The sequence below is a fragment of the Paroedura picta genome, chromosome 5, assembly GCF_049243985.1.
Source record: "Paroedura picta isolate Pp20150507F chromosome 5, Ppicta_v3.0, whole genome shotgun sequence".
Lineage (NCBI taxonomy): Eukaryota > Metazoa > Chordata > Lepidosauria > Squamata > Gekkonidae > Paroedura > Paroedura picta.
The window spans coordinates 38942987-38965666 of NC_135373.1; the positions used below are offsets into that span (position 1 = coordinate 38942987).

The window sequence follows — 22680 nt, forward strand, 5'->3', positions numbered from 1 at the left end:
CCCACGTCTCCTTGCAGTGTCACAGTAGAAGCTGATGTTCAACTCTCGAACTGCACACATCTGTTATCAATTTGTAGTTAAAATCAAATACAAGAGCTCCGTCTGCTTCCTAATTGAAGGAGCAAGATGCTCTCTGGTCAGGACCAGACGTATTCCTGTTGCATGGCAGAGATGGATCTCCAGCAGGGAAGAGGAAGAGAAGAAGAGCTGGAATTTTTTGGACCCTGCTTTTTACTTCCTGAACGCATCTCAAAGCAGCTCACAATCGCCTACCCCTTCTCTCCCCACAACAGACATCCACTGAGGTAAGTAGGGATAAGGAAGCTCTGAGAGAACTGTGTATGGCCCAAGGTCACCCAGCCGGCTGTAGTGGAGGAGGAGTGGGGAATCAAGCCTAGTTCTCCAGATTAGAGGTTGTTGCTCTTCACCATTACACCTGAGCTTGGTGTAGTGGTTAGGAGTGCGGATTTCTAATCTAGCGAGCTATGTTCGATTCTGTTCTCCCCCACATGCAGCCAGCTGGGTGACCTTGGGCTCGCCACAGCACTGAGAAAGCTTTTCTGACTGAGCAGTGATATCAGGGCTCTCTCAGCCTCACCCACCTCCTCTCCTCTTGTGGGGAGAGGAAAGGGAAGGAGATTGTAAGCCGCTTTGAACCTCCTTTGGGTAGAGAAAGGCAGCGTATAAAAACCAACTCTTCTTCTTCTCACTGGCTCTCAAGGAGGGATACTTATGATGCCCATGTATCTTAAAGAGACTCTTGGGATCATCTTTCAAAATCCTGGAAATAGTTGCAAGAAGGGGCACAGTTAAGAGGGTATAGATAAAAATTACACCTCTTCCACCCTCCTCCATAACAGGAGCTTGTTCATCCTTGACTGCAAGCAAACTTTGCCTCGCAGCCTCTGGAAACCTTTCTCTGCCTTATGCCAGATATACAAGTTCTGATTAGTAAGAGGGAAAAAAACCCTGCCAATGCTCAGAGGCAGCACCATCCAACATTCCAGGGCTGAGGTTTGGCACTGTGGGCCTACCACAAGGCTGCAGTGATATCAGGCTCAAATTTAAGCGTGGCTTTGTTCAGGCTGTGGAACCAGAGGGCTCAATAATCACTATGAGCATTCTACTTCTGAAGGATGTCTTCAAGACAGATGGGAAGGGCAGGACACTCCGCCTTGTCGCCACCCTGTTGTTCCCATCTGGCCTCAAGCCACATTCTGCCAGGTGTGACTCAGCAGAGCACAAAGCACGCCTGTCCAGATAAGGGAGAGATCATTTTTTGCCTGTCTCCACCCCCCCCCCCCCGGCTTTCAGTGGCCCTGTGCCTTTCAAAGGATTTAAAGAGGTGGGGCTGGAAGGGCGAGAGATGCAACGCAATTCAACACTCGTAGATAATGTGGCTGCTATCAAAGACCAACAGGCAGGGTCCCCATAGGTGCATCCTATTTCTAATAAATAATGTTTTGGGCACTAGCCCACAATGGTGCTGAAAGAGCACAGTGTCCACCTGCAAACATCTGAACACATATGAGTCAGTTGACTAGTTGATGCTCAGTAAATTGGGAAAACCTCCACATTCACAAACACAACCAAACGATACCACCAGGCCTTTTTCATCACTGCTAAGTAACTAACTGGAAAAGACAATCGTACTAGTAACAGTGGAGGGCGGCAGGAAAAGAGGAAGGCCTAACATGAGATGGATGGCCTCAGGAAAGGTAGCCACAGACTTTAGTTTGCAAGACTGAGCAAAGCTGTTAACAATACAATGTTTTAGAGCAGGGGTAGTCAAACTGTGGCCCTCCAGATGTTCATGGACTACAATTCCCATGAGTGTTCGCTGGCAGGGACTCATGGGAATTGTAGTCCATGGACATCTGGAGGGCCGCAGTTTGACTACCCCTGTTTTAGAGGTTATTGATTCACTAAGGGCCAAGCCCATTGCATTCTGGAAAACAACAGGCACTAGATTAGGGGGGTGAAGTGGATAAACTCTGTGGACGGTCCCCTCCATTCCCCCTCCGGACCTGGAAAGGCTGCAGGCAGCTGTTAGAGAACTCACCAGCAGGGGCAGCTCTCATGCAGCAGGGATCTGCAGCCTCCAAGCCTCAGAGGGAACTGGAAGGAGGAGGAGATGGTTGAGGGTGGGGGGACAGAAGGTCCACTAGACAGACAGGCAAGCTGGTTGGAAGAAGAGGAGGTACTCAGGGGCGGGACAGCCGCCCTGAGTGGGTGTTAAGTGCTTAAGCCATGAGACCACCTCCTCCTCCAGGCCCTTACCAGAAATATATAGTGGAACAGGTAGGGTCACCACAGGTCAGAAGTTTATCTGTTTATTTGAATTTATAGACTGCTCAGTCTGCCAGAGTGAGTGGACTCGGGGCAGTGAACATATGCTCATCAATACAATTTTAAATCAGAAAACCATTCTAAAAATCCTGCCCATGGGTACAGAACCCAGACCCTGGGTGGGGCCGTAATACAGGAAGGTTGACTGTTTTACTAGCCTTGACCGTAAGCCTGGAGGCTCGAGTTTACAGGTCAGGGCCGAAAAGGCTTGTTTGTATTGGTGGAATGCAAGGCTCTTCTGGAGACATATTCAGAGAGACGGTCCTGTAGGTACATAGGGGACACACGTGGCCTTGAAGGTTAGAACCAGCACCTTAAACTTGACCCAGAAAACAATCAGTAGCCAGTAACTTAATGGCATATAAACAGAAAAAGTAACTGCAAGGAGTCCCCTTTATTAGCTGATAAGATTCTTGAAGTTACTGAGTGGGTAGCTGACACCAAAGACTGTCCAGAAATATCAGTAGGCACAAAATACAGATGCAGCTTGCTGGCACATGTTCAGTTCTGGTATACATCTCGTCTGCCTCTTCATCTCTGAGTGTAGTTCAAAGTGCTGGTTATCACCTTGAGAGCCAGGAGACTTGGAAGTTCATTTGGCCCCAAAAATGCCACCCAGAAAAGATATTCCACAGAGTTTTTCCCTTGCATGAACTTAATCTGTGGTGGTGGGGGGGGGGGGGATGGAGTATCTGTCAGGTACAGTTTTCTCTGCTGTAGTACCTTGCCTTAAAAACTCCCTTCGCCTACCTGCTCACAGGGCATCACCCCTTTCTAGTTTTAGGTGCCTGGCTGCCATTTTCTATTTCCCCACAGGCTTTTTGTTGATTTTGTTTCATCTGGCTGAGTTGTCTATTTTGGGTTTTACCTTCTCTCCTTTTCTCTCTCTCTCGCAGTTTGCTTGTTCATGGGTGTTGTTTCCTGCCGGCTGCTGTATTGCATTGAACATATCTGTTGTGTTGATGGGGTTTTAACTGGCTTTGCATTGTGTCAGATGCCTTCTATCTAGAGATGCTGAGGAATAAAAGTGCATTCAACCAGCCAACTGCATTGACTTCTGCCCCCCTCTGGTCACCTGGAGGAGATTCAACGACCAAACAGCTAGCACCAGATAGGATGGGCCGAAGTGTGTGGGAGGAAATGGATAGCAAGAAGAAAAACCTCATCAGGAGGGGATAGAGAGCTCATAGGGCCAAAAGGACAAGGAAAAAGTTTAGGCTCTGTAGGGGACAGTCCCCAAAAAATTCACTCAATAACTGAAGTTTTAGTGGGGCCCAGCTACTTGCCTGTTCTTCAAACTGCTGTTTTTGTAATTTTGGGTTAATTTGCTTTGAATCCCTAAGAAAGGCAGTTTTAAATATACTGCTTAAAGAGTCGGACAAGGATCTGGAAGACCCGGGTTCGAATCCCCTTCTTCCGTGGATACTTGTTGGGAGACCTGGGGCCACTCGCATGCTCTCATGCTATCCTTCCCTGTTGTCAGGACAAAATGGGGGAAGAGGAGAATAAGATAAGCTGCTTTGGATCCCCAGAGAGAGAAAAGGAAGAGGGTATTAATGATGTAAATAAAAGCGTGAAGTACCTTTGAACATGTGCAGAGTGCATTTGCCTCATCACGGACGTTTATCGGACTCATAGGAAACTGTTTAGAAACACTGCAGGCTTTCACAGTCCCATTGTGATTCATGCACATACATGCTTTGCACTTCCATGAGACCCACCCAGATGAGTAGCAATTGTGTAACTTAATCCTTAGAACCTTCTGCCTTAATTTAACCAAGGCTCTTCCACTTTCCTGACACCTAAAGTACAAGAACTCTTCCCCCACACACACACACACTCGTTCCTTTTCCCACACAAGTAATAACCAGGTTCTCTACTAGGGACATTCCCTGCCCCCATCTATCGACCCCTGCCACAGGCCCTGCAAAATGCTGAAGCAACACAATGCGTATTCTTTTGCTTTGTGGCCTCCGATCGTTGCCATGGAGCTGGGCGCACGAACAACTGAAACACACTCCACATTTTGCAGGCTCCCCTCCTGGCCCAGGCATCCCATTCTCCTCCTGTTCACACATCCTGCTGCTGTGGGACCCACAGGACACCTGACTGCCACAGCTCCTTGTACTTCAGCGTACTTGTTCAAGGAGGAGAAGAGTTGCGAGTCCATCTCATCTGAGCAGGTACAGCAGGCCTCAGGCCCACTCCAGACAACTCACCCCTCACTCACAAACCTCCCAGAACATTCCTTTGCCTTCTAGCTGTCACTCTAATCCCATGAGAGGTTACAGTTGGCAGAGTTTACGTTTGCAAAGAGCAGCAAAGCATCAGGCTGCTTAGTAGAATAAAATAGGAAAAGAAACACCTTTTGTGACTAGGAAAGGAGACAGAGACAGTCTTAACTGTCTAGCTGTTCTGTTCATTCTGTTGGTTCTGGAGGCAAGCAGGGAGGAAGTATACTTAAAGGAGCAGGAAGTCTCGAGGACACTGGAGGGGATTTATTTCAGAAACATCAGGAAGTTTACACATCTTCTCTAATGCCCCCCTGCAGGACACTCTGCACCTGCTTCTGAATCATGCACAGTGCAGATTTTGTGCATTCCAACAGTTACAACATACCCTTGTCACTTTATCCTCACAGAAAACTCCAGGAGCGTTTGCGAGAGGTTGAAAAGGAGTTCCTTCCCCCTATCCCTCAGGATGCTCATGGCTAAATAAGGAATTTGAACCCACACCCCTCCCTCTTCCATCTGGGGCTTCATGTGATCTCACAATAATCTTAAAAGAACCACATAAATGTGCAAGTGCTTTTGCAAATGAAGATCCTTGCCTCCAGTACCCTTAGAAAAGCAAGGCCTTGGTCCCAGATGCCAAGAACACAAGAAGTGGCAAGCACTTCAGGGTTAGAAATCAGAGGTTTCTGGCCCATTTGAAGACTGTCCTTCCTCCTAGGATCTCACAAGGGTCTTCTTTCCTCATGTTAAACAGGCTTGACTGCTACCACCTCTCTTTTCAAATTGGGAGCTTCTCTGAACACAAGGAATGTACATTTCCTCCACCATGCAGCCAGGCCACATGGGCACATTTAGGATTAGAAATCTGCACTTCTAAATCTCAAGGTGTAACTTTCCAGGTAGATGTGTCCCCCCTTTAGATACTGTCCATAGCACCGTTAACAGTCCTTCCTAGTCACTAGGAGGGGATGTGGGGACAGTGTTGCCAGATACTGGTTGGGAAACTTCTGGAGAATTGACAATGGAGCCTGGGGAGGACAGGGACCTCAGTAAGGCATAAAGCATAAAGTCATAGGGTTATGAGTGTCCTGCATAGTGCAGGGGGTTGGACTAGATGACCCAGAAGGTCCCTTCCAACTCTATGATTCTATAATTCCACCTTCCTTGGCCAAGCTGACGAGCCTAGTTAATAGAAGACCTCCAGAAGAATTTCAAGAGCAGTGGCACTTCTACACAGACAAGATGTTCACAAATGTATTAGCTAAGGAAAATAATAGTGGTATTAATCTTTTTATTGTATCACTCTATTTTGCTTCCCTTTCTTTTTATGTATACTGAAATGAATAAACATGATTTTTTTTAAAGGTCCACCTTCCTAAGCATCCATTTTCTAACTTATCTCTGTACTCATGAAATAAGCTGTAATTCCTGGGGATCCCCAGGTCCCACCTGGAGACTGGCACCCTGAAAGTTAATAACAGACCCAAGGCAGAAAAGGAAGCTAGTAGATGCTCAGTTCTAATTCGGTAACATGGACAATGAATTTTCAGCATGCCATTTTCTATGCACCTGATTCTCTGTCCTATGCAAACACTTCCTAATGCAGAATCTTACCAATGACTAGGGAAATAGCGACTTAAAAAAATTAAAAATATTTCTTTTTTTAAAAAAAACAACACTCCTAAAATTAGCTACAGTACAGACAAATTGCCACTCATTTTGTCAATATAGAACTGCACTTTTCAGAAGCAGTGGTTTGGTAGAAATAGTCTAACCTGTGATCCTAATTATGACACTGATTTCAGGAATCCCCTTGGTTGACTCACTGAGCCTTTAGGCAATTTTATTTACTTGCTTGCAAGAATTCACACAGCTGAACCGAGGTTTCCAAATTGCTTTGAAGGGTGTGTAAAAATTATGAGAATTAATGAGATCCCTGCAAAGATTTAATTGTTTCCTTTCCTCCTCCCTTTCACCTGGGGCACCCAGCTCTTCTTCTACTCTCACTCTCTAAGGTGTGCTGCAAAAGGGAAGGCGGAAGGGAGGCCCCAGCCAGGTGCTCGGCTTCTTGCAAATTAAAGTCAGAGAACAGGGAAAGCCAGAAATTAGAACCCCTTTGGGGTTTTTCTTTGAAGCTTTTCTTACACAGTCCAAACCGGCTTTCGATTAAGGGGTTGACTCTAAAACCATCCCAGAAGAAACAGAATTTGCCATTCCTGCAAAAAATAAAAAAGATGGGTGTGCGATATCCTTTATTCCTCAAACAGAGACTTGTGTCTCAGAAGGACTGCCTTCTAACGGAGAAGCCCTTCCATGCATTCTCAAATGGAAAGGTGGCTGATGTCACTCAGTAGCAAAGGGGAAAGTAATCTGCAGGAGTTTGGAGGTTACTTGGAGGAATGCTGACTTCTTCTCAACAGGACTCCAGTGCCCATTACTCCTAAGGAACATGCAAGAAGTCCACTACTGAAGCTTCTATCACCGTATCTCCAGGATTGCAGAAAGCTTCAGCAGCTGAATTTCTGCTTGTCACCCACCTACCCAGTTGTAAATTAATTTGGGAACTCAAGCAACATGGCATGCTTCAGGAATGAACCCTGGATCTGATCCAAGGTCAGATCCTGGTTGCCTGCTGCTTTCCTTCACTTCACAGGGGGAAAAAAGCTATTTTTAATTCCATTTCTCCTCTTTCTCTCTCTCTCCCCTTTACATACTTCTCAGGTCACCTTTAAATTGGGGCAGATTCCTCACCTCAGCTGGAATGTGGATGGAGGGTTCCAAATTCAGTCCCTGGGCCTTGTTTGTGTTACACGCAGTTCCAGCAGGCAACTTCAGGGAACAGCTGATACACAGGAATCAGGAGGGAGCAGATAAGAAGAAGAGTTGGTTCTTATGTGCCGCATTTCTCTACCCAAAGGAGGCTCAAAGCGGCTTACAGTCGCCTTCCCTTTCCTCTCCCCACAACAGACACCCTGTGAGGTGGGTGAGGCTGAGAGGCCCTGATATTACTGCTCGGTCAGAGCCGTTTTCTCAGTGCCGTGGCGAACCCAAGGTCACCTAGTTGGCTGCACGTGGAGGAGCAGGGAATCAAACCGGCTCACCAGATTAGAAATCCGCACTCCTAACCACTACACCAAGCTGAGTCTTCCTTCCTTTCTTCCTTCCTTCCCTTCCACTCACCCAACAAGAGTAACTCTCAACCCACTTACACAAGAGTAGTCCCATTTATATCAAATAGTTCTGAAGGTCAAAGTCTTCAATGTTCAGGGACAGGCTGGGCATGACATGGAAGATCCAGGATCGGAAATCCTAATGGTTTTTTCTTTAATTTAAATGCAGGTTTGGTGACTGCTAATTTATCTGGGCAGTAGAAGGAGGAGTTTCTTCCTCCTGTATTATTTTCCAGTTCTCGACCACATCCCTGAAGTGGCTTCATTCCCCCAGAGCTACTGTTAGCCCTGGTTTATGGGATACTAGCAGCCAACACCCAGAGGGAATGGAACAGTGAGTGTAGCTAGGACCAACAGGTGCAGAGGATATACAGAGCAAGGAATTTAATAAAACTAGCTCTTCTCTCCATGAAGGACAATGCGTGCCTGCCCAGATGCCCTCTTGCGCCCAACCCCGCTATGTACACAGCCTTCCTTTGCAGCCATCCCTCCTCAGAGCAGAGCCAAGAGAGGCCGTCTCACTATTATTCTTTTTATTATCTAGGCCTGGGGCAGGCACAGCCGGCGTGTCATTGGACGCATCATAAAGATTTAGGAAGTCCAAAACATTGGCGGTGCAATTTATGTATTACATACGTCACACAACATTCTTCCCTGTTTCATTTGGCAAAATACCCGGCAGGGATAGCCTAACACGTGCAGGCAGACTAGCTGGAAGTGCCACGGCCGAGGTCACTCGGCAGATGAGCATCAGCGTTCAGCACAGGAAGCCCGTGACGTATCTACCTGACCTCCAACCAGACGCAGAGTTCTTTTTCCCCCCCTGGAATGATAAGCCCAACCACAGCCATTCTGCACGTGCTGGATAATGCACGTTCAATGTGCATTGGCAGCTGACCCAGGAAAATCCAGTTCTAAAGTGGATTATCCAGCAATTTGGCGCACGGGCCCTGGTCTCAACCAACCATAAGATGCTTCTTACAAGCAAATTCAGCTCCAAGCAATGGCTAGGAACTTTTTATAACTTCTGCTCTTGTGCCTTCGAGAGCAGTCCCTTGCCGGATCTCGGGAGCTAATATTAGGCTCATATTAGGATGGCAGACCTCCAATCAATGCCAAGGTTACAGAGCAGAGGCAGGCAATGGCAAGCCACCTCTGAAGGTCTTTTGCCTTGGAAACCCATTGGGTCATCATAAGTCAGCTGGGACCTAATTGGTGGGGGGGGGGTGCAAAATACATTCTTGCAAAAATTTTGCAATCTACTTCAGACATTTTTTCCAACTGCTCCTCCAAGGAGAACAGAGCAGCATCTATGGCCCTTCCTCTTCTCACCACTTAAGTACATTAAGCTGAGAAATTGTGACTGCTCCTGGATCAGTGCTTCTCAACCTGGGGGTCGGGACCCCTTTGGGGGTCAAATGACCCTTTCACAGGGGTTGTGGCAGGGCAAAGCAGCTTGGCCAGGGGGGGGGGGCGCCATCCACACAACAGCCTTGCGAGTAGATCGAGAGAGCATTCGTCTGTCTGGAGCAGTGGAAAAGAGTGATATCTGCATGGTGGGGCAAGAGGTAGAACTGAACTGAGAAACCCTGGGAAACAACCAATTTATATACAGTCATGACCAACAGATCTTCACGCCATGGGTCAGTTTTGGTTTAATTCCTGTGAAAGCACACTGGCATAATTTTATGGTTGGGGTTCACCACAACATGAGGAACTGGATTAAAGGGTCGCAGTTTAAGGAAGGTTGAGAACCACTGTCCTAGATCTCCTAGCACAGGGGTGGCCCAACTGTGGCTATCCAAATGTCCATGGACTACAATTCCCAAACGGCCCTGCCAGCATGTGCTGGCAGGGGCTCATGGTAACTGTAGTCCATGGACATCTGAAGGGGGCTTTAGATCTGGTTTCACATATCTTCATCTGACGCTGACTACTGTGCTGTCCTGGTTCCTTATCACGGAGAGGAAAGCTTCCCCCATCAATTTCCGCAATGCAGGCTAGTCTTAAGGGCGCAGGATTAGGGAAAACAAACCGATTTATTTATTTATTTTATTTTATTTATTGTATTTATATACCGCCCTCCCCAAGGCTCAGGGTGGTTTACGTGAAACAACAAAATGGTACAGGTAACATAATTCTAGTAACAGTAAAGTGGCAACAACAATAACATCAACATGATAACAATAACAATAACAATTAAAGGATGGTGAAACTGCAAAGAGCTTTAGCTCAACTCGTACTGAGACCCAGGAGTTGGGTGGATTTTTTTAACAATCATGGTAGGAGGGGAGGGCTTGGGGGGCCAATTGGAAGCAATGGACAGGTCGACCTCAACCAGATGCCTGGTGGAGGAGCTCCCTTTTGCAGGCCCTGCAGAACTGCTTTAGTTATTTTGAATTCAACACGAAAACCATAATTTAATCAGATCCGACCTTGAATGCGTTCCGTTTGTAAAGCATAAAGAACGAAGAGAGGGCCTTTGCGTGCATGCAGAATGCATTGCTGCACAGCAGCAGAATGCTACGGTAAGCAGCCCAGCAAATTCTAGCATCTCTGTTTTAGAGAGTGAATACTTCTAACTTCAGACAGACACACACAAATCAAAATATAGTAGTTTCCTGCTGAAGTGAGGGTAATGACTGTTTTTACGAGTCTGACATCTCAGTTATCTATGTTGCTTTATCTGAATCAGTCAAGCACAGGGCAAGGGATTTCGGGCACTGTCAAAATGCAAGGGAGCTCCTGACCTAAAAGCAGGGATGGCAGCCGTGTAGGGTAGCACAGCGCAAAGGGAAACAGGGTCCTCACAAAGACTGCCTCTGGAAAAGCTGGCTGACAGAGACAGTGAAACAGAGAATTCACCAATGGCACAGTGACCATTCTATGTAGGGTTACCAGCTCCAAGGCTGGAAAATCCCTGGAGATTTGGGGGTGGAGCCTTGGAAGGGTGGAGTTTAGAGAGCAGAAGGATGTCAGCAGGGTATGACACCCAACAGTCTACCCTCCAAAGCAGCTATTCTCTCCAGGGGAATTGATCTCTGCAGGCTGGAAATCAGCTGTAATTCCAGGTGGTCTCTGAACCCTACCTGGAAGTTGGCATCTCCCATTCTGGAGATCCACAACTATCCCTCTCTTTGCTGACCATTGCCCCAAGCTACACCAAATGTCTTCATAGAGGATCAGGCATGTGGGGAGGGGGGTTGCTAAAATGTCGTTCCCCCCCCCCCTCCAGGCACTTCCACTCTTTATTAATATTTATATCTATTTATTTGAACATTCCAGTAACATTTTTTTCTCCCCAAAGAGCTTCCCACCACATAACACACACTTCCGAAAAATGACACAACCTCTTCAAATAAACAAAACACATGCTTGGAAGATTCACTGAGCCAGCTACCTTGGCTCCAGGCTGCGAGCCACAAGCCTCTCTCTCTGGCCACACCCAAGCCATGCGCCAGCAAGCCAAGAGACTATGGGCAGGCCTACACCTGAAGGGGCATCAACATCCTGCTGTTCCTCTGTGTGGTAATAGCTGGGATAGCCCTTTATCATCTGCCCCATTATTGGAAGGAATATTAATTTCCACCAAATTGTTCAGAGTCCAAACACTGCCCTGTATTGTTGAACGGAGCTGAAAACCTGGCAGCCAGGGATAAGAGGACCACCCCCAAAGATGCAAGTTACGTGCTAAAGGCTCTTGCCTACATTATGTATTCCACCGCACACGCCCCTCAAGACTTTTGCCGGATATAAACGCTGGCTAAAGACAAACTCCTGTTACCAGCAGGGAATGGGGGCAGGAGAGCTCCACTCCCCTGAATCAGCAAGAACACACACACACACACACACACACAAACCAGGAGTCCTGCCCTCCCCCAATCACATGTTCGAACCGGCAGAGCATCAACAACCTGAAAAATAAAAGCGAACTTGTTGGTCCCTAATCCTGGGTATGCACTGAGCAAAACAAAACACCCGCCGGCCAGGCTGCTAGGGAAAGGACAAAGGATATTTGGCTTCTTGTGCACTGATTTCTTCTACGCTCTTATGCACTCCCCTTCCTCATGGTGGGAGCAGTGATGCACACTCAAAAGCCCTGGCCACCAAACAGCTTCAATGTCTTTGAAATGGAGTGTCTATTATTATTCTTAAACACCCAACATTTGACACGGGAGCATAAGAAGAAGGACAAGGTCCTTGCCCAAAAGCATCCACAAGCCACAGTTCAACACCAGACAGAGCAAAAGAAAAGGCAATGCACAGGTCTAAAGAGAGTGACAAAGGCTTCAGGTTCCTGGGCAGCCAGTGTGGTGTGATGCTTTCAGAGCCGGACTAGGATCTGGGAGACCCAGGTTCGAATCCCTACTCTGCCGTGGCTACTCTCACACTCTCCACTGACTTATGAGGGGTGGTTGCGAGGAGAGGAGAACTATATAAGCCGCTCTGAGTTCTGACTGAGGAGAAACGTTGGGTAGAAATGAAGTAAACATGTAAATAAAATTAAGTTGTCTGTTAATCATGAGCCCAATGGGAAAAGGGGACTTGGAGCAGAAGTGCCAATTGACCAGGGGAAAATGTGCTCCAGTGCCTTAACAGCAGTTTGAGAAGCCGGAATCAGCAGATCTACCACATGGAAGTAGACGAGGCTTTGCCTCAAAGTCAAGGCCTTAAAAAGCACCTAAAAACTTCTTCCAATGTGTTCCGATGGACGAAAAAAGGAATTTCATCATACCAACTCCAGGACTAGATCTTCCAGATTAGTTAATGTGGAGCACAGGGAAGAGATCTGGTTACGTGGCAAATCACGGTAACTAAGCAGCACAAACAGAAACCCACAGAACAGCCTCTGGGCAGGTTGCGACAACCTCCAGCCAGCTAGAGGCACCCAAAATTCCTACCAGGAGCCTCCACCAGTAAGTCCTGGAGCACTGCAATTCACCGAAAGCTTCAGGACACAGGAGGAGAAAGAGGCATGCCGCTCTTTTCACAAACAGGACCCCAACCGTGACAACAAAGAAAACAGCAGCAGACTTCACAGGTCACAGAGCTAAGCACAGGGGCCAGGAAGCCACACCATGGATGCCACGAACCAGAGTGTTGAAGAATGGGGCTTCCACCAAGAGCGAATGTTGAGGATCAGAGGGGCGACTATCTCATTCACGTTCATCGGGTGCAATTCTGCCTGACATGTGGAAAAGATAAGGCATCCTGCTCTCACTATTTCCCAAGCAAGTCTGCAGCAAAGCTGGGTTGGCCACAGAACGTTCACTCTGCGGGTAACCCAAGCTCTCTGGCAGGCCCCTGCTTGTCACAAGAACACTTCCCAGTCTTAGGTGCAAAATCTGCTGGGCAGAATGGCTCCAAGTCACCAAATATGGGAGCCAACATGGTTTAGAGAGCTGGACTAGGATCCAAAAGATGTAGATTCAAATCTCTGCTCTGCCATGAAAGCTTGCTGGGAGACCTCGGGGCTGGCATGCACTTGCAGCCTAACCTGCCTCACAGGGTTGTTGTGAAGATTTAAAAAAAAAGAACCGTGGAAGACATTTAAGATTCTCATTGAAGAGAAAGGCAGGGTGCACACGAAGTAAACAAAACATTGCAGAGGTCTGTTTTCAGAGCATAGCAGCTAGAGCCTGCTTGGAAAGTACCTCCTTGGCTTTGACGGCTTGGCCTCCTAAATCCATGCTGTTGGGGGGGGGGGGGGGGCTGGAGGCTCAAAAGGGCGGGGGGGGGGGAAGCACCCTCTTCCCATCCCATCTTCCTAACGGCATCACACATTCAGGGGTTGAATGAGCACACAGGACATGAGCCTCAGAACTAAGCACCAGTTCTAAGGAAGACTGCCAAGCAATTTTCACTCAAGTGCATGCTAAAACCTTAGTAGATGCTGAAATCAAACAGAGGGCTTCACAGGAATTTGATGCCAGGAGGATAGCCAATGCTGAGAACTGTCTCCATGCTTTGAACAATCAGGACTAGCTAGGATCCAGTGGAGGGGGCATGAAGAGCTCTTCACCTGCAGCTTAAGGGGCCAGGAGATCTCTACCCACAGCTTAAGCTCCCTGATAGTGCACTGGAGGGAAGGAACAGCTGGGCACTCAGTGACTTCAAAACTATGGGACAGCCCCAGGATCCAGAGCCCACAGCCAGGATACGGTACGATATGACAAGGGTTAGAATCATAGAATCATAGAGTTGGGACCTCATGGGTCATCTAGTCCAACCCCCTCCACCATGCAGGACACTCACAACCCTATCACTCATCCACTGTAACCTGCCAGCCCCTTGAACCTTTAAAGACTCAATTCAACCAGGATATAACTCCAGAACCTGGCTTCAATACTTGTTGTATGACAAGCATGCCTCTGAGCAAGCGCTGAGCGGATTTCTGCCCCACCACATTTGCCCGGAGGGGCAGAGGCTGACGCAGGTGTTCCGAAGTCACTTCCTGGGAGCCTGAACTTTTCACACGACAGGAATTTGGTTGCCCCAAAGCACAGGGCAGCTGCCTCCCAGCCCCACCCCCCAGCCCCCCAGCCTGACAAGCCCATACCTGTCTTCAGCTGTCCTCTGCGGCCGGCGCTCCTGAAAGGCCTGGCCCCATCGTTCGGGGGGTTTGGCTTGCGGTAGGGATTGCCCATGGTGCTCCCAAGTGCAGAGGCACCCTGCCCTTCTCTTCCCCACCCTTCTGTTGCCGGGCGGAGTAGGAACAGGGTGCTACATGACTGAACTTGGCAACCTTCCTCTCCTTGGCCAGATTCCAGCCAGGCACAGAACGAGAGAGGTGAACACGTGCCGCGGCGGCTCCTCCAGCTCCCCCATCCCTGTGGCTCGCAGCGGTGCTTACAGAGCTCTGTCAGCCCTGAAACCAATCACAATGGGCAGAAAGGAGGGGCCTGTAGGCTAGCCTCTGGCCCAGCCTCTAAAGCAGGGGTGGCCAACCTGTGGCTCTCCAGATGCTCATGGACTACAATTCCCATGAGCCCCTGCCAGCTGCTGGCAGGGGCTCATGGGAATTGTAGTTCATGGACATCTGGAGAGCCACAGGTTGGCCACCCCTGCCCTATAGCTTCACTGACTACACACACACACACACACACGTTATGTGAGAGGTGGGTCATTTATTGGCAGGGCTATTCCCCCCTTCCCCCAAAGGAGAAGGGCTCCAATCCAATTATCAGGGGAAAAATGTTCACAGTTAGAGTAGTTCAGCTGTGGAATAGGCAGCATAAGGAGGTGGTGAGCTCCCACTCACTGGCAGTCTTCAAGCAAAGGTTGGATAAACACTTTTCTTGGATGCTTTAGGATGCGTTGGGCTGAACCTGCGTTGAGCAGGGGGTTGGACTAAATGGCCTGTATGGCCCCTTCCAACTCTATGATTCTATGATTCTAATCCAAAACAGCTTGAAAGCCACATGTTTCTAACCTGGTGGAGGTGCCCCCCAACTCAGCTAGATCCAGATGGTAGCGAGTTCTTCCCTAGAGCTGTGCCACCAGAAAACGGGGTACACGGCCTCCCCAGCGCTACCCGGCCTTCTTTACAAAGGGCACCCAAAAAGAACGGAGGCAGTGCCTGAGAATGTTCCACATGGGCACAGCGCCTCTTACAGGCAGAGGGGCTTCCGCCCAAGAGCCCCTCAGTTCCCGGAGTGCTGCTGCTGGAGATTTCTGAGTGGAACTTCGAGCACAAAGTGTTTTGTGCCACATGTTCTCGGTAATCTTTACAAAGCCCTGAAAAGTAGGCCAGGAATACCGGGACCGTTCTGCATCACGGGGACTGAGCCTGGGATTGTCAAAGGCTCCCTAAAGGACCACTGCTTACAATCTGACGGCTTTCCGCAGGGCCTGCAGGATGGAGCTCTTCCGCCAGGTCTATGGATGAGGCCAGTGCTGTAGGAAGATCTGATTGCCCCCCCCCCCATGCAACACATCCTCCTCTGACCATCTGAGGATGTTGTTGACATAGTTTTCCGCTTTTTCTATTGGTTGTTGTTTTAATGGGGTTTTATTGAGGGTTTTATTGTTCTGTTTTTTTTTTTTTAATCTTGTAGCCTGCGACGAGCTGACTTGCCGGGTAATAAATGTAGTAGTTATAATAATAATGATCATAATAATCATAATTATCTCCATCTTCTGGGATTGCACCCTGGCACAGGTTCAGGGTTGCTTTCTGGAGTCCATAACTCAATTGCATATCTGTCCCTTTCCCATTGTTTTACCACCCCAGTGGAATCCCTGATTAGCCATGTTACAACCTTACTGGTAATCAATGTGTACCCTTATCAATACCTACTTTCCCCCTTAAATAATTATTGCTGTCTTTTTCACAGACCCCGAGAGTTCAAAGGGACCTTAGAGGCCATCTAGTCCAACCCCCATTCAATACAGAAAACCCAAAGTCAGAACACTGCAAACGGATTGCTACCCTGCCCCTGCTTGAAATCCTCTAGTGATCGACCGCCCGCTCACCTATCCTCCATCTAACTGCTTCTATTTTTAAAGTTAGGACGTTTCTCCTAATGTTTTGGCAGCAATCTACCTTCATGTAACTTCTGGACTTGGGCTCTGGTTCACCCAAGGGCAAGTCCCTGACCTCATCTCAGTGGCAACCTTTCGAGTCCTTGAAGAGGGTTATCAGGTCTCACTCTTGTGTTCTCCAGGCTAAACATTTTTGTGTTTTGTTCCGCAGTCATGTCAAAGCTGACTTATGGTGACCCTGTGGGGTTTTCAAGGCAAGAGACATTGAGAACTGGTTTGCCCCTGCTTGCCTCTGCATCGCAATCCTGGATTTCCTTGTGGTCTCCCATCCAAATACTAAACAGGACTGACCCTGCTTAGCTTCTGAGCGCTACTGAGATCAGGCTAGGCTGGGTTATCAATTCAGCGCAAGCTAAGCATACCCACTTCTTAAACTTTTCCTCAAGGGACTGGTTTTCCAGAGCCCTACATATTTTCACTACCCTCTTCTGAATCCATTCCAGTGTTTCAATGTCCTTCTTATAGTACGGCACTCAGAAATCCAGATGAGATCTGGCAAGTATTGAACAGAGTGGAAACTACTATGACATAATTTGAGACATGGGTGCTATGCTTCCTTTTGCACAGATGAAAAATCACATTAGCCTTTTTTGCCGGTGGACTCACATACAGCTTGTGGTTTTCCACACGCCCAAAGTTCTTTTTTGCAAGCCAAGCATTCTGGTGCCTACATTTTTGTCTGAATGCAGGACTTTGCCATTACAGGCTGCTGTGACCCATTCCTTCCATTTGAGCTTAGGAAGCTGAATCACACCGTATCAGTCCATTGATATATCAGAGTCACTATGGTCATCTTAATCTGGCAGTGGGTGTCCAGGGTCTCGGACAGAGTTGTTTCACATCACCTACTTGTTTTTATTTGTTGCCAAGTTGCAGCCAACTTGTATTGACCCCCTTGTGGGGTTTTCAAGGCAAGAGGCATTCTGAATTGGTTTGCCGTTGCTTATCTCTGTATAGTAACCCTGGGCCTGCTTACCAGTCCCCTATCCAAATACTGACAGGGCCAGCCCTGATACATTTCTGAGATGTGATAAAATGGGGCTAGCCTGGGCTATCCAGGCCAGGACTCATATCACCTGCAATCAGATCCCTTTTTAACCGGAGATACCGGTGATTGAACTTGTGAAATTCTGCATGCCACGCAGAGGCTCTACCACTGAACCATGGCCCCTCCCCATTTCCTCATCACTCAGCTTCTTTTGCAATCACATTTCCCATATTCTTTGACACTGGTATAGCTTGTAATTTTGCTCCTATGGCAAGTAGTTAATTTTTCCTTTCCCTGATACGTTCTCCAACCACGGAATCCGATCTAGATTGTCAATGATTTTTTAAAATCAGATATCTGGTGTTCAAGGCATGTGGTTGACTTCGATCACCTTTTGCTTTCCATAAAGCTAAAAAACCATGCCATCATGGCACCACTGTCCCCAAACTCACTGTTACCTATCACTGCACCAACCATGTCTTCTTCCCTATTGGTTAGGACCAAGTCAAGGATAGCCAGTCCTATAATTCCTTCATCGACCTCCTCAAAGAAGTAAATTCGCTCCTCATTGGAATTTATTTCCCAACAAATGTCCGTGAAGTTGTAATCTCCCATTATTACTATTCTTGCTTTCTTGAGTGGAGGGCTGTTTCAGGAAAGCTGAGTGCAAATCCCCTCCTTGATTTTACAGCATATAGAAGACTTCAACCAAGATCATTTGATTCCCCCCCCCCACTTGTAACTTGATGTCCTCGGCAGGGCTACCCAATCCACTGCTTTGGATATCTCTATAACTGTCCACATTTTTTTACAAGCATTGCTATTTCCCTACTCTTTCTGTTGTGTCTATTCTTTCTGAACACATTCCATAACCAGTTATCACATTCCATTGATGAGAGTCATCCCACCACATCTCCACTAAACCTATTAAATCTACCTTCCTGCTCTCGGAGATCAAGCTCAGCTTATTTGTTTTCCATTATCTATGCATTAATGTACAGCCACTGAAACCAACAGGGACCACATGCCAATGTCTCTGCTGTTTTATTGACGGGATTTTCGGTACCCTTATAACCCACGCAGTATTAGCACTTATTTTTTGTACTCTCACCTCTAGCTTCATCCCCCCTAAAGTTTCGTGTTAGTAGATTGGTGTCCAGTAGCACCTTAAAGGCCCTGATATGGATAGTCCAGGCTAGTCTGATCTCATCAGAACTCAGAAGCTACGCAGGATCAGCCGTGGTCAGTAGCTGGGTGGAAGACCACCAAAGAAGTCCAGGGCCACTACACAGAGGCAAGCAATGGCAAACCAACTTGGAATGACTCCTGCCTCGAAAACCCTACGGGATCACCGCAAGTCGGCCGTGACTTTGACGGCACTTTCCACCCCCAGCCTTAAAGACAAACAAGATTTCCAAAGGCATCCACAGGAAAGCTAGGTAAATAGTAAAGCAACTGAGTCAAAGCTCCCTTTGTCAGATACCTGATAAAGGGAGCTTTGACTCTCAAAAGGTTATAATCTGGAAATCTTGTCAGTTTTTAAGGCACTCCTGGCATCAAATCCTGATCCTCTAAAAGGGCTCGGTTTAAAGTTGTCTTGAGGCGGAATCTACCAAACACTTCCCACCAGTTCTTGGGAGCTGCAACCCCTCTCTGCAGAGAACTTGCAGATACACCGCAAACCCCCCCCCCCCAATTTTGTTCTGATTTGACTTTTTGACCTCTTCGTTTCCCCTCCTTCCCTCAGATTAAAGGTCTGCTTGCAGGTGCATAATTAATATAGTCAAACAACCACTTAATTAAACAAACACTTAATATAGTTGGACTATTGCATTTATTTAGGCTTTTAAGTAAAACACGGTGTGGTCGTTATTTATCTATTTCATTTATGTAATTTACGGTCCGCCTTTCTCACAAGGACTCAGGGAGGTTTATGCATAGTGAGGCATACATAGCCAACAACATGGAACATTCAGTGATCAAAGTATTAGGACTGCTGAAGTCCGGAACTGACCAGAAAGATCTAAAGCATAACATAAGTATTCATATGGCACATTAAGCCTGCCTTTTTCTACCTTTGGACGGTGGAGGAACCTCTGAAATATTTGCCAGGCTTCGAGGAATCCTGGAAGAGGTGACATGTCCCTTCAGGGAAGTGGGAGTAGAAGGAAGATACGGGAGCCAGCCAATCAATCAACTGATCATTTACACTGTGGAGAGACTAGGCTAGTAGCACAACAGGGGAAGTGAGTTCGAGTGACGTCTAGTGATGTCAGCAGCCATCCAAACTTCTGGGAAAGGCCACTTAGCCCCCAGAAAGCTATCACGTAACCCCAGGGGTTCCCGGGAACCCTGCATTAAGCAGCATAAGAATGACATAATAGGATCCTACTTGCCAAAAGCAATACAGACTACAGTCCCTAGTCATTTGTTCCAAGTAAATTTGTGGACCGTTTTGGGTAGTGCCAGCCCTATTACCTCTGCAGAAAAAAACCCATTCAATAATTCAATCGGGGATACTTTGCAGAAAGAGAGGAGAGTGGGAGCTTTCTTAGCCTCCTTAGGCAGGTATTCCCATAAGGGGGGAGCCACAGCAGAGGAAGCAAATGTACAGGCAGTGGCAGATTTTGCCATTTGCACGTTGGCATCCACAGGTGGCCCTGCCGCCGTGTGTGGAGCTGCCATGATGGAGCATATTTAGAGAGGCAGATTAGTTATTACTGCTGCAGAATAATTCAGTCACTATGCAAAAGCTGGTGCATCTTGGGTTAGATTCCATGAAACACTTCCATGGATGGAAGAATTTTCACCTAAGGAGGGCAGCTCAAGCTGGGATCCTGATTCTTGCAGAAGCAGCATTTTTAGGAATATTTTGGGCTGCAGGGAAAGGCGAGAAAGTCACGTTGCATGAATGGAAATTCTTCTGTCAGGGGGAACATTCTGTTGGGTCCAGACCCCGCTGATCTCTGGGGAAGAAGTTCCAATAAAAGACAGGACCTTTTTTGATCTTCTGAATATCAAGACAGCCCCCACCCCCACCCACCCCGTTTGCTGGCATTACACGATCACACAAAAGGTCCCCCACAGATCAGCCTTGAAAATAAGTTCACTGAATTTATTATCCTACAAAAATATCTAGCAGTCTAATGGCTGCTACTCAGGATCGTGTTAGATATTTGCATCATTAAAAGAAAACGAGAGTGAGACTAAAAAGATTCGCATTTTGCAACGCTTCCCCATCTTTTGCAGGCAGCCAAGACTGTGGCTAAATGCAAGCTAGGCCCACATCCTTCCTCCCTGCCCTCTAAGTGGTAGCTGGCACCACAACTGGATTTTCATTCAGAATGTCCAGCAACAAAATCGCTCTTTTCAAATACAGCTCAGGGACTCACTCCTGGCATTGCGTATTGACAACCTCTCCATGTTTTGCAATCAACCCTGTCTTCTTCCAGCCAATGTTGGGATTGCTAACTGCAGTTTGGGAAATTCCTGGTGATTTTTTTTTGAGGGGGAATGGCTTTGGGAAGTCACTGAGTCACTGAGTCCCCCTTGCAAAGCACCCAGCTTGCAAAGAGCCAGCTTGGTGTAGCGGGAGGGCCAGTTTGGTGTAGTGGTTAGGAGTGTGGACTTCTAATCTGGTGAGCAGGGCTCAATTCTGCACTCCCCCACATGCAGCCAGCTGGGTGACCTTGGGCTCGCCACAGCACTGAGAAAGCTGTTCTGACTGAGCAGTGATATCAGGGCTCTTTCAGCCTCACCTCCCTCACAGGGTGTCTGTTGTGGGGAGAGGAAAGAGAAGGCAACTGTAAGCCACTTTGAGACTCCTTCGGGTAGAGAAAAGTGGCATATAAGAACCAACTCTTCTTCTTCAGTAATATCAGGGCTCTCTCAGCCTCACCTCCCTCACAGGGAGTCTGTTGTGGGGAGAGGAAAGGGGAGGCGATTGTAAGCCACTTTGACTCTCCTTCAGGGAGAGAAAAGCAGCATATAAGAACCAACTCTTCTTCTTCTTCTTCCTCCAGAGGAACTGATCCCTATCACCTGGAAAGCAGTTGTAATTCCAGGAGACGCACACACACCTTCCCCCTGGAAGTTAGCAATCCTACTCCACAACCCACTCTCCTCTCCACCCCTTTCATCCATCCCTAAATGTTAAGGCCAAATTTACACAGCCGGTTCACACAAGCCAAGTCAAAAGTGGACAGCACTCCGGTGCGCCCCAATCAAATTCCCATTTGCCTGGGAGAATTCCAAAATCCAATGAATATATATACAGAGGAACTTTGTATCCGCCCAGGCATTTGGTCAACCTGGGTCAGAAGGTAGAGAGCCAGAGGCCTTTCTGAGCCCTGCTATCTAAAGTGCCATGGGCTTGCCTGCACTTGGAACATGCTTCAGCAGTAGCCCCCCCTGCCACTTTGCCAGACCACCACTGCCCCACAGCGCCGCCCAGTGGTCCTGGGACAAGGCCCAGCAATCCCCAAGGGGCTTGGCCTTACAGTCATCACTACTGCCCATCCATTCCTCTGTCACATCCGCAGCTTCCCTGTCCCTTGTGTTGCCAAATCCCTCCGAGTCCAAGTTTATAGAAGGTGGACATACACCGCTTGGCTGGCCTGCATAACTCGAATACTGGGCTCATTTCAGTCATGCATGCATTCCCTTGTGCCGGATGGGGGCCCCTGAAATCTATAAAGGGAATCGAAGGAAAAGCTTAATGAGGAAAGCTGATTAAGTGAAACTTATGAGTAAATTATAGGCCATCGGGGTTAGCCAATGAAACCAGAGGAGGCTAACTGGTCTGCACCACTCTGGTCCCCCCAAAAGGAAAGGAAAACAGAAGCCAAAGACAGAAATCCAGGTTAAGATCTGAAATCATTAACAGAAGAAAAAGCTAACCTGTTGCCAGCTACTTCCTGTTGAGACCTGATTTGGGGGCCTGGAGGCTTCTGTCTACCTCCTGCTACAACCAACAGAGCGATACTCACTTTCAAAGCAATAGAGAGAGATGCGATCCAGCCAACCTAATCCAAAACAGATTCGCTCAAAAGTAAGCCCTGCAGAGTTCGATGGGATTTACTCCTAAGTAAATGTGCCCAAGATGGCAGGCAGCCCTTGCCACAGGGTCTCTTGGGTCTTTGCCTGCCGCAGGAGACATGCCAAAAGCCAGGGGCGCCTAGACCGGTTTGACAAGCCCAGTCCTCTCTCTCATTCCTCTCGCTTTAGCTCTCTGCCTTCATCCCTCGCCCGCTGTGGTGCCAGAACCCACGTCAATAATCAAATTGTCTCAAGACAGACAACCCCTCTTTATGCACAGAAATCCGACTCCAGCAGAACAATTTGGGGAATTTTAAAATCGGATCTCGGATTCTGCTGTCTTGTTTTGTTTTTTTTA

General features: G+C 47.8%; 1 protein-coding gene across 2 annotated transcripts in view; it reads right to left on the reverse strand.

Annotated features, from left to right (window-relative positions):
• Positions 1–22680, reverse strand: part of NHSL3 (NHS like 3) — a 76282-nt gene that overhangs the window by 33848 nt on the left and 19754 nt on the right. The window contains exon 1 of one of the 2 annotated variants that reach the window (XM_077337368.1): positions 14313–14530. The exons of the other annotated variant lie outside the window; for it this stretch is intronic. Within the exon in view, the coding sequence (XP_077193483.1) occupies positions 14313–14400 (88 nt within the window). The 5' untranslated portion in view covers positions 14401–14530. Of the gene's footprint in view, positions 1–14312; positions 14531–22680 lie in introns of those variants that run through there. 2 annotated transcript variants of the gene reach the window in all.